General features: G+C 31.9%; 2 protein-coding genes across 3 annotated transcripts; one reads left to right on the top strand and one right to left on the bottom strand.

Moving 5' to 3' along the window:
• Positions 1–8,146, top strand: LOC105330351 (uncharacterized). 2 transcript variants are annotated; one of them, XM_011431986.4, is made up of 14 exons: positions 1–64; positions 705–791; positions 912–1,178; positions 1,546–1,651; positions 1,766–2,004; positions 2,917–3,071; positions 3,418–3,562; positions 3,665–3,759; positions 3,865–4,072; positions 4,212–4,384; positions 4,542–4,689; positions 5,706–5,826; positions 6,059–6,104; positions 6,201–8,146. In XM_011431986.4, the coding sequence occupies exons 2-14, from the start codon at positions 716–718 to the stop codon at positions 6,933–6,935; spliced, it is 2,514 nt and encodes an 837-aa protein (XP_011430288.3). In that variant the 5' UTR covers positions 1–64; positions 705–715; the 3' UTR covers positions 6,936–8,146. The 2 variants fall into 2 exon arrangements, with proteins under 2 accessions (XP_011430288.3, XP_019923684.3); XM_020068125.3 differs by lacking the exon at positions 6,059–6,104 and having other exon boundaries at positions 6,201–6,454.
• Positions 8,147–8,502: 356 nt separating this feature from the next.
• LOC105330352 (uncharacterized) lies at positions 8,503–10,800 on the bottom strand. The gene is made up of 2 exons (XM_011431987.4): positions 10,655–10,800; positions 8,503–9,653 (listed from the first exon to the last, which is right to left on the bottom strand). The coding sequence occupies exon 2, from the start codon at positions 9,611–9,613 to the stop codon at positions 8,816–8,818; it is 798 nt and encodes a 265-aa protein (XP_011430289.3). The 5' UTR covers positions 9,614–9,653; positions 10,655–10,800; the 3' UTR covers positions 8,503–8,815.
• Between the last annotated feature and the right edge of the window lie 6,658 nt (positions 10,801–17,458).

Here is a 17,458-nt window from a genome sequence, read left to right as displayed (position 1 = left end):
ATCTAAAATAAACAAATACAGATAAAGGGAAACAAGAGGCACACAAAACGAACGGATTAAACTGGTAATTACACTTAATTTTTACATTGAAAAACATTCATTATGTACTTATGTTTAGATTATAACCACCCCCTTCACCCTCTTTTTGTTTGTTTGATTAACAGTCGTTTGATGTATGTTTAAACACGTGAAGATGTTTGCACTAAAATGATGTCAAAGTTCAGGAGCTTTTATCACAGTTGGTTTGGAAGCCCTTTGCCCGAATTCATTGCAGGAAGAAGCTACTTCTAACGCCATTGAATTTTCATAATGGCCAAAAGTGATGAAATTCGCTGATTTACATAACGATTCACAGTGATATAGCAATTACAAATAAAATGTATATGCTCCATTTTTTGGCGACATATTTGCTTGTGATAAATGCACCTTTGTATACCTTTTTATGTTCTTAGTTAATAGTTAAGGCGATCGCTCTTGTTATTTTTTTTTTCTTGTTATCATAAAAATCAAATGCCTTTTATTAAAGTAAATGGCGAAAAGTAAAAAAAAAAGAACATCATCATAGTATAATTGTTTTCTGTCTTTTCAAGGGCTATCGTTATCAATCTTGTTTGTAGATAGTAGCATATTTTAGTTGTCAATAAAAAATCAAATAAGTGTTCGCTTCTCTTCCATTGCTTACAAAACGTTGTGTTATTTTGCAGCGGTAAAAGGCATGATAAACATGAAAATCATGCAAGGTGTGTTTGTTCTTCTTGCCATAGGGGCGCTCTCAAGTCTCCATTCCTTAGGTGAGCATAGTTTCATTAAATCATCTTTAAGTTTACTTTGATACGATGGTAAACAAAAGTCATGATAGTTGTTATTTGAACCATCGATACATAAAATCCAATTGAATTTTTTCTTTATAGACATTGAGATTTATCCATCCACCATTTGCTACCAAGAACACGATAACTTGGTACTCCGTTGCATATTTAGTGGAAACGATACGAGTGGTGCTGAATTTCTGTTCAAATCACGTGACAAACCGGGTGAAGCTCATAAACTCAATACTACAAAACTAAACTCGAATACAATAGAAACTCGAGTTCAAGACATCAAAATACCAGACAACATTGGAACTTATTTTTGTGCAAAAGATGGTAAAGATCACAGGCAAATAACTTACATAGAAGGTAATTATTTTTTAACTACTAGTAGTATTATTTAGTAAAACTTATGTAAGCAGTAAATATTAAAACATATCTTTTTTATTTACTGATTATATCCAAAATAAATCTGTTCATTGTTTGCTCATAAAGTAACAAACGCTGGAAAAAGTTTCAACATGCGTACACTGTCTCCCCTTAAAAAACACACCTGAAAGATTTATCCTAAGATTGGTGTGTACTGCAAAATGTATTTGGGAACTTTATGTTTCTTTCGTTGCCATGGTGCAATATCTAAACTTAAAATATAATATATTGTCAATTTAAATGACAAAAATCCAAAACTGTAGAAACACAATTGACAAAAAATTATTCCTTGTTTTATCTTCACCAGAAAAAGTAGTGTTGCCGGACGATGTACAATGTTATCATGATCAATTGTATCAGTCGTTGATTTGCGAGTGGACCGGAAGAAATTCGACCTGTTGGGATTTTTCAATGTGAGTAAACCTATGATATTTCAGCAGCTGAAATATAATTAAAGGTGTACCCTAATTGTATGCCCCAGAAATAATATGATTAACGTTTCTCTCTCTCTGTTTTTTGTTCTTCAGCGTCAATTCAGATCTCGGCTATTACGTTATTGACCACACATGCAATGTGTCAACCCCATGTACCGAACTGTCACCTATAGCCAATTGTGTACAAGCAAGGCATAGCTCTGACGTTAAGTTGAAAGCAGTATGTCCAAGATCAAACCTTGATCAAAAACAGATAGATTTCAAAATAACTGGAAGGAAGTTAACTTCAGTTTCTAGCAGAATTATTCATAAAACCATTGATTGCTCATCAGGTACAATTCTCTCTTTGAATGGTATATTAATGATTATGTTACGTTTGTTTAAAAAGAACTATATATGATAAGAGTTAAATTTGGCCCCCATAATTCGTCATTTTTTAAGTGTTTCGGGTACAATAAAATGTTAACTAATTTTTTAGAAGAGTTGATATAAAATATATTTTTCATCTATTTATTTGATTTATGTGCACTCACTGTCAGTATATGACGTCAGAAGTGACGCCATTTCTATAATTCAATCAAAATCAGCCAAAAATTGACATTTTTCTTATCTATTTACGAATGGGAAACATAGAGCGCATGCATGAACAAGGAAAATTTTTTTGTCACTTATTAGTCTTGGCTAGATACATCTCTTATTAAAATATTTTATTTGTTCAAGAATGCGCTCTATGTTTTCGGAAGGAAAAACTGTTTGAAAACAAGCTGTTTTACGCTAAAAATGCAAAAATGGCGGGAAAAGGTTGTCTTTACAATGTCATATTTCTAAATTGTGGGCACTTGAACCAAAATGAATATTATGTAAACACATCACATACATATCTGTACTAAGAAAACAAAGAATGATAGTAAAATGATGATGTTCATTTTAGGGGGCCATTTTAGGCCCTTATCATATATAGTCCTTTATACTTAGAATTTAACTATTCGCCATGTTAAATGAATGGCCAGTTATTAAGAATAAGTTAATCATGCAATACGTGTAAATATACTTTTGAATATTTCATGTTTTTTAGAATGACTTTAACATTTATTGAGACACTAGAGATCTACAGTGTATATTTTTATTTGATTTGTCCAGAGTAAATGAAAACTCGTTTTTGAAAATAAAAACATGTACATAATTTAATTTGACATTTATTTTAAAAACAAGCAGTGCTATTTCTCTTTGGTGTGTTTTTGTAGTAAAATTACGCGTAACCAATGTACAAAGACTAAACAGTTCGAGCAAAAGACCGGTCCTTGCTTGGGAAGTTCTGGGAACTGTAAGCGGAAACTGTGATTGCATGAAACAGTGTGAGGTAACAACCAATCAGAGCTCTCCTGTCATAATCACGCGGGTAAGTTTCAGTCTGGTATTCAACCAATTATTTCACATGTACTAGAACTCTTACAACTTTAATGGATTTTTGTCTTTATTGTGGTTCCAGGTGAATACTTAGTCTACTATTTGGTGAATATGTTTTTAACGATTCTTATGTGATATAAGAACTGTCTATGATTTTAAAAAAATTATCCACATTTTGTAACCATGAGAGAAAAAATTCAAAAGTGCTCCGTTTTCTTATACATGAAACAGTCTTATCAGACCATTCTTATTTCATTGCTTTCCGATATTTATTTTGTTTACGTCCTTTGGTCGCATGTTTTCAGAAGACTATTAAAACAGATTTTTTTGTAAAATAGAGTTGTAACAACGATACTTTATACACGGTGGAACTAAATCACCTACAACAAGTGACTGACTATACCATCGCTGTAAAGTGTACAGTGATTGGGTCAGAAGTTTGGAGCGATGAACAGCTTGTAACACTTACCACGCCTTTTGAAGGTAACTTAATTACTGTTAAAGAATGACATACGTAATGAGTTACTTTATAATTACATATTACAATGTCATGTAGTTAAGGGTGTCTGTTCTTTGTTATTAAAGTTCCTCTTGGTGGTCTGCTTGCTGGTCCAGATCTAGAAGGTTACGTAATGTACACGTGTCAAGAGCGATTCTACTGTTTGATTTTGTACTGGAAGGTAAAATATGGATAAATATTTTGTGAAATACCATGCCAGTTTGAATAAGGCATCAACATGGTTTTTTTTTAATTGTCAAATGAAAACATTTGTGATGTTTTATAGGATCTCGGCAATGTCATCAAGATGTATAAGATACATGTATCAGACAGGAAAACATCTTTCGAGCTTGAAGTTCCTTATTCGCCAATCGCTACAATCCGTTTAAATAAGACTAGAAACTGTCAGCAATTCCACATAAATGTCTATGGAGTGACCACCAATGGAATGACAACGCAGACAACGTCCTTTCGAGCAATGGACCATGCTTGTGGTATGACTTACATATAAAAAGACTGCTAATAAAAAGTGTCCGTTTCTTTTTAATTAAATCACGACTTTTTCATGTTACTTTTACAAATTGCAAAGAAAGGGCAATGTTTATAATGCAGTAATTAACCCTCTTAATACAGGGTGCTTCAATCGCATAGTTTGTTCAGTGGTTAAAGGGAATGGAAGCCACGTGAACCTGAAATTAACAGAACAGGGCTACCCCGTGTCAGAGAGCACAGGTGGAAGTAACAGTTGTGAGGTTACACTTTTCTGGTGTGTTGGATATAAACGGGACTCGCATGTGGAGTGTGAGGTATATTTTGACTTAGTTCTTGTTTATCAGAAGTAATTAAATCTTTGTTCTTTGATCACCCTTTTGCATGATTTACAGAGATAAAAGGTAAAAAATTAAAAAAAAAAACAATCATTGTTTACAGTTGTCGATTAATACATGTATTTTTTTTTATTAGAATTTCATTCAGTGGTCCAACGAAGTTCTCAACAAATCAACTGCTATAGTACCTATCAACAGTGGAAGCCACAATGGCAGCTTGCATGTAGGATTAGGGTTCAGGTCCAATGGCCAAACCACTGGCATAGACTGGAACACGTGTTTAGGTACTACTGTTATTATTTTCTTATGTTCATTTCCCTGATTTTAAAGAAAGTCTTAAGGTGAAATAACACATCACCACAAAAAGGCTGACCGCTGATCGAAACGACATTTCGTTTTATTAAAAGGATTTTATAGACTGAAACATAAAACTTACTCCATTGCCGAGTGGATAAAGTGTCGGACTTGTAAAAGATAAAAAAAAAGTGTTGGACTTGTGATCCGTACATCCCGAGTTCGAATCCCACAGGGGCTTTTGTTGTTTTTTACTGGATTAATTATTATAGATATTCATTTTTTATCCCCAAACTGCAAATGTTTTGCTTATTTGACATTTTTACAGTTTATTTATCATTATATCTTTCATTATCAAAAAATTCTTGCTAATTTGAGTGGCTTTTTCCAGTTGTGTTATTCCACCTTAATGGGAAAGACATGTAAATTAATATATACCAATTTTGTACATGGTAATAAGAAAACTACATGTATATCTTTAAGTCTTTTCAAAAGAATTGTTATCAAAGCTTTGACTTACATTTAGGAGCTGAATTCATCAAATCATGAATTATAGCAATGAGGCGACCTATAGTTATGTATAAACTGAATTTGCAACTCTATTACAGAAAATTGGAAAGACATCGCTATTTTGATTGATACTTGTGGTTGTTTTATCTAAATTGTGTTCGATTTTGTTCTATTTGCATTGTCCTAAATCATAACACAACTAGGTCTTGTACATGAACTACCCTGTTTAAGACTTAACAACTCTTTTTATTCTAGCTTTTAAAATTAGTATTTTTGAAAAAATCTACGACAACGTTATGCTCTTTCAAAATTCCATTGAGCAATGTTTCATCAAATACGGGGAAATGTCACGTTGCATTTTTCAATGCAACTCTAAGGATTCGTTTTGTGCAACTTGTCTGAATCTCTTCATATATCTTTGCCGTTATCCTATTTTTGTCAACATAATTCTCTTGAAAATAACTCTTGATGTCTAACAAAAAATCTATTTTTGTAGAAAAAAGCAACTCTAATGATATTTCCACCACAGGAGATATAAGTGTTATTGTTGTTGTTGTTTCTGCTGTCTGTGCCTTTTGCATCGTCATCCTGTTTATCCTAATGTTTGGATGTTCAAGGTTTGGACACAAGATCGTTTTTTAAAACATCTCTTCTGTCAATGTTATCATAGTCTTGAAACATCTGCTCAGTCATTTTCTAAATAAAGAATTAATTCTTCCTATATTTTCAAATTCAAATGCATGATTTCTTTAAATAAATTCTTTTCCCGCACGCATAATGGAAACCACCGGCACTTTGTAATAGTACATTTAAATATATTTTATTGAACTATATTTAATACATTTACAGGAGAAAATGTATCAAAGAAAAGTGTCAATATGTAGTTAACAACAATGTAAGTATCTATTATATATCTAAAAGGTGTAATGATAATATAATTACTGACATTATAATTATTTGACTAATTCTGATTTTAACTAATTTTTACCAGATCTCAATGCAGACGATCAATTCAGAAGACCATGAGCACACAGACGGTACAGAAGTTTCGAGTGTGTCCCATCAGGAGATTGATTCCTACGTTTGCAGTGTTGTTGTAGACCAACCTAGTACCTCCTCCACAGATCAAAACAGGGACGGTTACGACGGTAACGTTAATATTGAAAATACAAACTCTCCACTCAGTCTCATCTCCAACATTAATACGATGGTCATCGATGACAAACAACATACAGATGGAGTTGAATATAGCTCAAATCCAGGAACGGATCCGGGTTACTTGTCACCGAATGAACTGACACCAACAAGCGCTGTTCCCAGATTGTTCTTAAACCAAAATATATCACATGAAACAGCGTCAGATAATTCGTCTTGTTGCCACGATGGGCTTAGTCTAAGGGCAAGATTGAGTACAAAAAGCATCTCAAGTTATTGCACGGCAAACGATCTGAACCAGTTTTCAGAGTATGCAACTGAATCGGAGAGAACACATTCAAGCAAAAGATTTTGTGAGGTCGACAATAATTTAGACTACATTTCAACAGAAGGAATAGATTCAATCGATGGAAAAATTCGTATTTCGACAGAAGAAAATAATCAAAATAATAACGAGGTACATGTTGAGGCACACAACAACCAGGACTACATTGCAATGGAGAGAACAAACTCAAATGATGACAATATAGGCAATGGTGTGGTCTGTAATATGGACTACATTTCGACTTGATGGAATATCATTATGTGTAATTCGTTTCACCTTTCAAAGAACGCGGCGACTGATAGCTTATACACGGAATTTTTCGCCGAATTCAAAACAGCTAAAAAGAATGTTACAAGGTGGTGTCAATGATTAAAAACAAGATTTGCAGGATATTTTGAAGTGGGTTCGTTTGTTGAAAAACCAAAAGTATAGTATTCGGGAATACTATTTGTATGAAATCTACTCTCTCTTATAAAACAAAAAATCAACGTTTCATGTTGACAGGGCGGCATAGTTCTTGCACGGGGTTTTCCAACCGAGAAGAGACACAGTTTTATTCGAGACTTATTTACTAATCATCTTCATTGTCATGATGTGAAAAAAACTATATGTTCATTTAAGCATGAGTTATTTACACTGGAGAATTAATGTACTGAAGAATATGATTAGAAATAGAATTTAAACTACTATGTATCTATACATGTTTGTGGTTGCTGGTGCTTATCAGAAGTATGTTTTTGTAGAGTGGTCCTAAGAAATCATTAAATGAGATATCAATATATTTAAATACAAACAAAGTATTTGAATGATGTACACAGGAATTCAAATGACAGTCATTAGTTACTGAAATGTGCATGGTTTTATCGTTTCTAAAAGATAAATTTTATCTTTTTGCATGCGTCTCTCCATTATCCAAAAACACGTACAAAAAGAACGCAATTCAAAGTTGAAATATATTACATTATGAAGGTACACCCAACACAAATTAAGCAGTCATATTTACAAGTTACTCTGATAGTCAAAAAGATAGCATAAATTTTGCCCTTAATGTATATTTTTAATCTACTGGGTGGGTATTAATACAAAATTTACAAGTACATGTAGTTTGGATGTTGTAATTTTTAAAATTTACACTCACCCAGTAAAATTCAAAGTTACAATACGGCAATTACTTGTAATCATGCATCAGATTTGTATAATTAAATGCTTTCTTGGTAATAACATGATTTATTTTTCTTTCTTGTAAAGTTTAAACACCGTCATAATTATCAATGTCTAAAATTTACTGAATCTGGCATGATTTATGGACTGTATCATTTAAGCATTAAATGCTTATTTTGCGATGTCGCAAAAATAAGCTTTCAATTCCTATATTTATATTCATCCTGATGTCTATTTGTATGAAATATATGTGTATTGTCGCTGTTTAGCCATTGTCATTGTATACGTTCTCAGGCAGGGATATGAAACATACATGGAACAGTCAGATTAACACGTTATTTAATTCGCTTCCGCAACTAAAGATATAGTGCCGGAAACCTTTTAGAGAAAAATTAATCTTTTTTGTTAAGGAGTATATATAATTTAATAATTATTTTTCAAAAGTAAATATCAAATTGGTTATGTAAGATTGAAAGATTCATTTATTAAAAAAAACATGAAGACGTTGATAGTTGTGTTCATGGCGCATTAATTAGCAAAGTGTATTAATGGAAAATTGAACGTCGTAGATTTCCAGTTTCCAATGCAAACATATAGGGAAATATACACTGAATGTAATATACTACGTTAAACTTAAAAAAAAAGTCTAGAAAAAAATTGATTTATATTTTATTCGATCTTAAAAACAGGCATTTTAAAAGCTTCTTAAACAAATGTATATTTAATAAATATCATACATAAAACATTCATTTGGGAAAAGTTCATTTTACAACTAATTCATTTGGGAAAAGTTCATTTTACAATTAATCAATACAAGCTACAAATAATTCTTATTCAACACCGGTTATTTTTTTCTTGTTAAAACCCATTAGATAAACATAACATTGTCATAAATACAATTAATACAACATTAGTCATAAAGACCTCTTTCCTGTGATCAGGATTTCATAAACTTGTTTTTATTCTCAGGATCTTACAGGCTGGATCTCAACCGTTTGCTCTACTCCAAACCTGAAGAAACATTCACCGGTGACCTCCCATTCCACTTTGTTTCCCTTGATACTGCAGGACCCAAACCCTCTTTTCTGACTATACCATTTCATGATTTCCGTAATGGGCGCGTCGATAGACCTTATAAGCCTGTCGTCTGCTCTGCTATGAATAGCGACATGGACGGTTCCATAGATACTTGTTTTCATTCGGAAGGTTGCGTTGTACTCTTTCTCCGTGACAGAGATTTTTGCAGACATTCTTTGACCCTTGGGAACTTTCACTTTGCAGTCGGACCCCCAGGTCATGGTTTCCTCAGTTGATTCTTCCGAGTTATCGGTCAAGTTTACAGAGTAGCCAAAAGATGTGGTGAGGTTAGCCACGTCGCCTGGCACGGCCAGTTTGAGACCAACGTTGATTCCTTTGGTATAGCCTTTCGTAACAAAAGCTTTGCAGATACTCTTGGTACTCCTTTGCATGGAGATGTTTTGTTCATGATCTCCGTTCGTATTGTTGACGTACGTGGATTGATAAATCACCTGGGCATTTGGTTCTTCGCCAAACCTTCCAGCAGACTTTCCTTTCGGATTCTGTTTGACATAGCTGTTGCTATCTATAGCTTCAAACTCTGGAGTCGATGACACGAACTTCGTCCTGGCCCAATTGATGTCGAAACGAGCCTCCTTTAAATCTAATCTTTCATTTCCGGTCGTTGCATGAATGTTCCAGGCGTAATCTTGTACCATTTCTTCAAGATCGGTGATCTCAGCCATTTTTGTTGAATGCGTAGATAACCAAAGATGATTTTCTTAACTACAATGAAAATTTCGGGAGAAATAAAGATAAACGAAAAAAACAACAACAATTTTTTAACAATGAAAATATTGAGACTAAAAATGACAAATCTGGACGTTATTCCATAAAAACACCGGCATAAAAACAAAATAGAGAAAGCTTAAGATTCACGCCCATTTTAAACTATAAGTGCAAGCTATTCAATTGTAAATAAATAAATTGGAATTATGAAAACATTTTAGATTACTTGATGTACAATAACCGCAAAGTATGCTGAAAACATGTTCATATGAATGTGCAAAGAAATCAAATCGATATGGGTTTTTTTTTAAATACATGTAGTATGAAAGACATTGAATATGTAGAATGATGTGCACAAAAATTCAAATGACATGATTGTTAACTGAAATGTGCATGATTTTATGGGCTGTAAAAGATAAAATTCATCTCTTCGCATGCCTTTCACCATTATGCCAAAAGACGTATTAAAATAATGCAATTTAAAGTTGAAATATGCATATGTTATATCATGACAGTGCATGTACACTGACAAGAAGGGTAAGATTTTCAAGTTACTGTGATAGTCGCAAAAATAACACAGATTTTGCCCTATTGCATTTTTTTAATCTGCTGGGTGGGTAATATTCTGACGTACTTCCTATTAAAAAAAACCCCCCAAAACCAAAAATAATTTTATAAATGTTTTATTTCCAAAATACAGTCATCTAACAGGGTAACGCTATGGGTTAGAGTGTTAACTAAGAATCTGTTCGAAACTTATTGGGTTTTTATAATTTTTACCTTACCGAAATTTTTTAAAACATTTTTGGGGTCAACTATTGAAAATTTGAAAATTCTAAACCACTGAAAGTATTTTGATTATAATGTATTTTTATCAACATCAATTTCGACCGGTGTCCCATACCACCTTAAGAGAATAAAATTCAAACAATAAGTCGCCTTGCTGAAGTAAACTCTATATCAAATAGCTTATATTTAATAGTAAATCATTTACTTACCAAAATATCTCCGGTTATGCCTTCTGTTAGAATCTAATCGGGCTCGGGTATATATACACCCCAATCTGGAAACATTCCAGAGAAAGTAGAGTTTGGAATAGTTCTGGAAAATCTTAAAATAGAAATATGTATATTTGAAAACCTACATAATTCTGGTTATTCTGAAGTTATATTTAAAATGCGCGTGAGTATGCTACCCGGTTCTATGGGCTAGTTTGTAAAATAGATTTCCAAATATTCGACTTTCTGTTTGAATTTTGATCATTATACATGATATTGTAGAGATAAACATTTAATACTTTTTTTCTGGTACAGACTTTAGTTACAGAAAAGTAAGAGAAAAGGGTTAAAATTTAGGATTATTTCATTGGGTATTTTGCTTGTTGGTTTTTTGTTTTTTCTTCTATTTGTTTTTTCGTTGTTGTTGTTTTTTGTTGTTGGTTTTTGTTTTGTCGAACCCATTACTGTTGTATTATGAATTCCTTAAAATGAAAATACATTAAACATTGATAATTTTCAACAATGTGCTTAGCAAAAAAAAAAATATATTCTTCAGTTTTATTAGGAAGAGGCGGATTGGCTTTAGTTTGTAACTTTGAAAAGAAGTCACTCCTGTAACAGAATTGCCATATATATTAACCCATCATCAAGGCGATGCAAAATCTAATATGCAAACATATGACTTTGATATTTGATTCTACAATCGTCAAAGACAATCATTTATAAGATCTGAAATAACCGTTTAAATTTTGCGTCAACAGTTTCTTCACTAGCTGCGACTATAAAACGGAAGTACAGTGTGCTGCAATAAACCCCTAACCCACAACGGACATTTACAACGTTATTAAACACGTCTTTGTAAAATTATGGACAAAACTTATATCAAATTTTTACTGAATTTTGCAGAAATCAATCAAAAACCTTAACTGAAATTTCTTTTTCGAAAATCATATTTACAAATTAAAAATAAAGCTGATTTCAAGTCTCAAAATAGCTCTTGGAATTTAAAATTCTAAATTTATTAAAGATCAATTGAGTTTTTAAAAGGCCTTTTCAACAGAATGGACTTGTCATGCACGTTGTCTCATACCAAAAATAGACGAATCTAGTTTAACAGTTTTCGATATCAAATCAAAGCGACATAGTTTTGCAACTAAGGAGCATCCGTGCTTGGTAAAATGTATAATTCTATACGGTTTGGTTAAATATTACGATGTATAGTTTGATTTATCTCCATAATAGAACAAAGTACTTATATTCATTTTGCCAGACATGAATGTCATTATGATAGAATGTGCAACTGTGAAAAAGGGAGGTCACCACTTTTATTGATTATGCGTGTATAGACATCATACATGTATAGACAACATACATGTATAGACAAAAATGTACATTACTATTACAATGTGTCTTATTAGTTCACAAAAGAGTTGGTCACCAGTCTAAATAAAAAAAATAGCAAAGTTTATAAAAATACAAAACACAAAATAAGGATAAACAAATAAACAAAATCAATACTAGTATTGTTCAATCGATATGATAATAAGTTTGCAAAATTCTTTTATATCACATGATATGTCATACATATGATTAAAAATAAAAACTCTCAGTTAAAAAATATGAAAATATATATTGCCATTTAAAAGGTATACCAATAAACACTTAGACAAAAAAAAAGACGGATAATTTTATGTAAGTCTAAACAAAATGTGCAATGGTGGAAGCTTTTAAAAATAAAGATATTTAAATTCATCGATCAGGTTTTTTGAATATCTTTTTTTCTTATTTTTAGAATGCACTTTAAATGCATTTCGTCGGATATAAAGATATACTCTATTGATCTAGTTAAGAACAATTGCGTCATGACAACACACTAAGCAGACCCACGTCTCTGACCCCATTATCTAAAAAAAAACTCATAACAATGTGTTTGCCTGGTCTACATACAAATATGCGATTTCAATTTTTTTAAAAATAAAAAAATCCACTCTGTCAAACCCGATTTTAGTTTGGTTTTCACAGGGTGCTAATGCTTCACAGAGATCTAATGCTTCACGGAGAGAATAAAAGTCGAGTTTAATTCATACAGATTTCATAAATCTTTGAAACGAAACAAGAGGCTTTTTAAAATTGTTGTTCGAATAAGGTGTCATTTTGGTTAAAGAAAATTAAAATCGTAATCTTTTGTTAAGGTCTATTATTCAAGCTCTGTTTACATAAAGACATTAAAAACTGAAAAAAATCTTTTAGTTCCACTTTATCATGTACATGGAAACATTTGCTGAATCAAACAATTGCTTAGCATCATAACAGAAACTAAAGTCTATACTTCGCTTTTCCACCGTTTAGAATATACTAAAATGTTTTCAATAAAATCATATTCATTAGGGGTCCATAAAAAACCACCAAAATATATATTTTAGTTGATACATTTTCATTAAGACAACTGTCTTGAGCCAACACACCAAGCAGATATGCGTATACTTTGACATAAAACCCAACTGATGAAGCAAAGTTTGTTAAAATGTAAAATTTACCAATGTGAATCATATTTATCGAAATTACTTGCCACGGTCTGATGAAGCTTTAATTTACAGCTTTCAAAGGGGCATGGTCTAGATTTTGATCAAATGTTAGCAAGATACAGGGCTCACAATTCTTTGTCATGTAAACAAGGCTCGTGTCCTGTCCTTGTTTACATAGGTTCAATATAACCAGTAAAAATCTGTTTCAAGCTGATTTGTTTATCAGTTCCTAACGTTTTACACATTCATTTTAAGTCTAAAGCTGGAATTTTCACATCAACATTCAAAATGTAAACAAAATCTTTGTTAACATAAAGAATTGTAAGCTCTGTAACTCCCTTATAACTCAGCGAATGACGCTCAAATTTTGATGCCTATTAAAAATGTCTTACTAAGGCATTGTAAACATTAAAATCGGAAAAATAATTTTTGACCAAAATCATGACCTTGCCCCTTTATATTAAAAATGCAAAAGGTTCAGATTGTCAATTTAATAGATTATCTAAGGAAAAAAATTATTATATCAACTCCATGTCTAGTACAGGCAATCGAACATCTGTTTTGTAGTATTTAAAGAATATACATCTTTATTTTGATATTATGATATATTAAATCTTATCTTCAAGGTCAAAGAAAGGTCGAGGGTAGAAATTATGACAGTCAAATAGCTCTAACCCACAAGGTCTTTGTATGGTTTTTAAGAAGCTTCTCTTTTGTAGATAGATCTTATTTTTGTGTCCAAACATCTTCTAAAGAAAAAACAGAAGTTTTTCTTTATGCACATGTTGAACATGATACATAAACAGCCATATCTGATCTTATTAATATGTTTGTTGTCCATTAAATGTGGTAGAGTGAATCTTTTCCTTCATATTGTTAACTCGGTTATTTAATATTGTAGAGAATTTTTGTTTAGGTTTTTGTTACTGTGTATTTTGGGTTTTTAGTTACTGTGTGTTTGTTTTTGTTTTTATTTTGGAAATGACATACATGTCAGTTTATTATGTTTTATCATATGTGTCGGGCCACATGAAACACACACTCAGTCTGGTTATGTGGAAACACCCAAACTCTCCACCCGTCCGTAAGATAATCAACAGGTAAAACAGTTATACACGTAATACCTACGATATATATTTATATATCTCATGCTTAAATCCATCTCATTTTCAGAAAATAAAATCAATACTTTACATGCAGCAGTGATCTATATACTTGCACGTATTTTTAAACATGACTTGATTTGACATATATACTAGTTAAACTGAAAATGAAAATGTTTAAAAGAGTAACCTTGTAACCTTTATCAAATTTAAATGTGATAATGTATTAAAAAGAAACAAATCAGCATGACCAGTGTAAACTAAGAAAAAGATCAATTCATTATCTAAAGGTATTCAATGTATAATGAAGGGATATTGAACAATTTTGAATCATTTTAAACTAGTTAAATGTGTATTGCTAGATAACAATGAAAGTGAAATGAACCAAATTCACCCGACTGAAAACATATAAGAAGCCGGTCATTTTGCACCTTAAATCAATTTTAATAAAGAGAAAGTCAATGCATGTATTAACCAAGAGAATTTTACGAATTTTATATAAGTTACTTTTTACAATATCTTAATAAAACATACGGTACCCATTATATACTTTATTGAAATTCAAGGTGTAATTAGTTGGACCATAATCAAAATTTTGAAAATTCCTTTGATGGAGTGCTTGTATTTTATAACACTTTCACAATGATATCATGATAAGGAATATCGGACCATTCATTTATTAGGTACAAAATGTGGTCGTTGTATATCGAATACCTTAAATGCTCTTTGGGCCTGAAGTGATTTTGCTTACATCCATCTACCATTTCTTGTATCATTTCCTTGGAAACCCGACTTTTATTCACTATTGTAAAAGTTCTTTCAAACTAGTAAGATAAGGTGCCCATATATGAATAAGAATATCTCTTCACATAAAAAATTAATTTATTTCACATCATACAAAACCCGCGGCAGAGAGTAATGTAATTTTTTTTGCAATGATAAATTGTATCTCTACTCTCACTTTTCATATCAACAACTATAAAAATTTAAACAGTCTACGTTTACGCAAATCTTTGAATATCTATCAAATTATTCTTATATCTAAGTAAAATCGTGATTGCCGTTTAATACGTTATACAGAAGGAATAGCAAATTCTGTAAATTTAAATATAACTTAAAAAAAATATTTATAAGTGTGATGGCAGTCCATGGATTCCGAGCATTTAATTTAGTTTTAAACAATATTTATTCAGCAATTCTTGGTGCCATACATGCATATTAAAACAATAATGCATCAAAAATGAGAATGAAGCCAAAAGGCTTATGTTAATCTCGCTCTTGTCATATTACAAACGAGAGGTGAATGATATTTTCAAGTACAATAACATTATTACATTACATATATACATTGATAAAGAAAAATGAAAGGAAAAAATACTGAAAAAGAATTAAAAAGGCGAAAAGAGAATGAGTATTGAGACACTTATAGCAAATAACAGATAACAGATATTTATACTCAACGACTAATGTTACTCAACATTAATATTGAAATATAATGTAACTGAGTTAGTCTATATAAAAATATCCGTGAACATTCGGGATATGTACTCTGTATTACTATACTGTACATACAAACATAATATTCAGTGAAACACAAATAATTTTAATAATAGTTATAGTAAAACAACAGGTGAACTCAGAACCTGTTACTTTTAACAAGAAACTTCTGGATAAGGTAAAAAATATTGTTATTTTTTATTTTCAGATAAACTACCGTTACCATATACATATGTAACAATAATTCAATATTCAGAAAATATTACAGTGTAATAGAAAATTGTCAGTACTTTCAACTTCGCCAAAAATACAGAGAGGCGAATTGTTAAATTTTCTTTGATAAAAAGGAATAAAGATTAAGACCACTGCATTCTAGTCTTAATTTGGCGTGGAAAGTTTTAATTTTAATATTTCTGGTATGTACGTTTGTCTAAAAGCAATATAATGAAGGATTTAATTGCATATGTTGAGGTAATGCATTCCATCGTCTTATTGTAACAGGAATAATGAATGTCCTTGACTGTTTGGTATGATAGTGATTTTCCCTACGTTTTGACAATGGTTCCCATCCCGTTTCAAATAACACTCAGATGCCTGGATGGCAGTCTGTTTTGCCGTAACTGTTCTGGCTGCTTCAAACCGTATGTTTTCAATCTTCGCAGCATACTGAGATGTTAGTAAACCCTTTTTAAAAAAACTATTTGATCTAAATGTAAATTCCAAGACAAATTACAACTAAGAATAACTCTTAAGTGTTTATGAGTTTCATCTTCTTTCAGTTGAACGTTATTGAAAATCAGTGAGGGATGAAAGGGTTTCTTTACTTTATTAGATGAGGTCAGACATTCCGTTTTGGTGGGATTAAAAAAAAGCCACTGTTTTTAAGTGATTTGTTCAGGATCGTTACATGTATTTAGTAAACATGCTGAAGTGTCAGCATCATCGACAATAATATAAACATACAGTTAATGCTCGTAACCAGATCGTTTATATATAAATGAAAAAGGGACCAAATAAACTGCCTTGGGTACTCCAGCCTTAATATTGTCGATTTGCTGTCATTGATTACGATACACCGTTTTCTATCATGAAGGTAATTTCTTAACCATGCACTGATGAGTGCTTCTCCCCGAATTCCAACTCTTTCAAGATTGCATATATCGAAAAAACACAACTCTTAACTTTTTTACCCTGATCAACGTACCGTTAACTGGTTGACCGCAGAATCATTTGGTCTAAAGCCAGATTGGTGAGGTGTAAGAATATCATTGGTGAGAATAAAGTTGTATAAATATTTAAAAATACACGTCCGTACATTTATCAAGAACACTTAATAAAAATATTGGCTTATAATTGTGGCCAATATTACTGGCGCCGTTTTAGAATACATGGATAACGTTTGCTATTTTTCATTGGGTTGGGACTGTCATCTTCGCTAGCCAAGGGTTTTCGGTCCACCCCACTCAACATAAACCCTGTTTATGGGGAGCGAAGTAGACCGAAAACTCTTGGCTGTTTATGGGGAGCGAAGTGGACCCTTGGCTAGCGAAGATGAGGGACTGCAGACTTAAGGATCAATAATATTTTTTAACAACTTGCATAGTGGTTCGGCAATAGCTGGCAAAGCTTGTTTTACATGTAGTAGTGTGGGACCGATACAATCCAATTTTTTGACAAAA

The sequence above is a fragment of the Magallana gigas genome, chromosome 5 (genome assembly GCF_963853765.1).
Source record: "Magallana gigas chromosome 5, xbMagGiga1.1, whole genome shotgun sequence".
Lineage (NCBI taxonomy): Eukaryota > Metazoa > Mollusca > Bivalvia > Ostreida > Ostreidae > Magallana > Magallana gigas.
The sequence above is the reverse complement of the archived record's forward strand: the minus strand, read 5'-3'. Positions and strand labels throughout refer to the sequence as shown.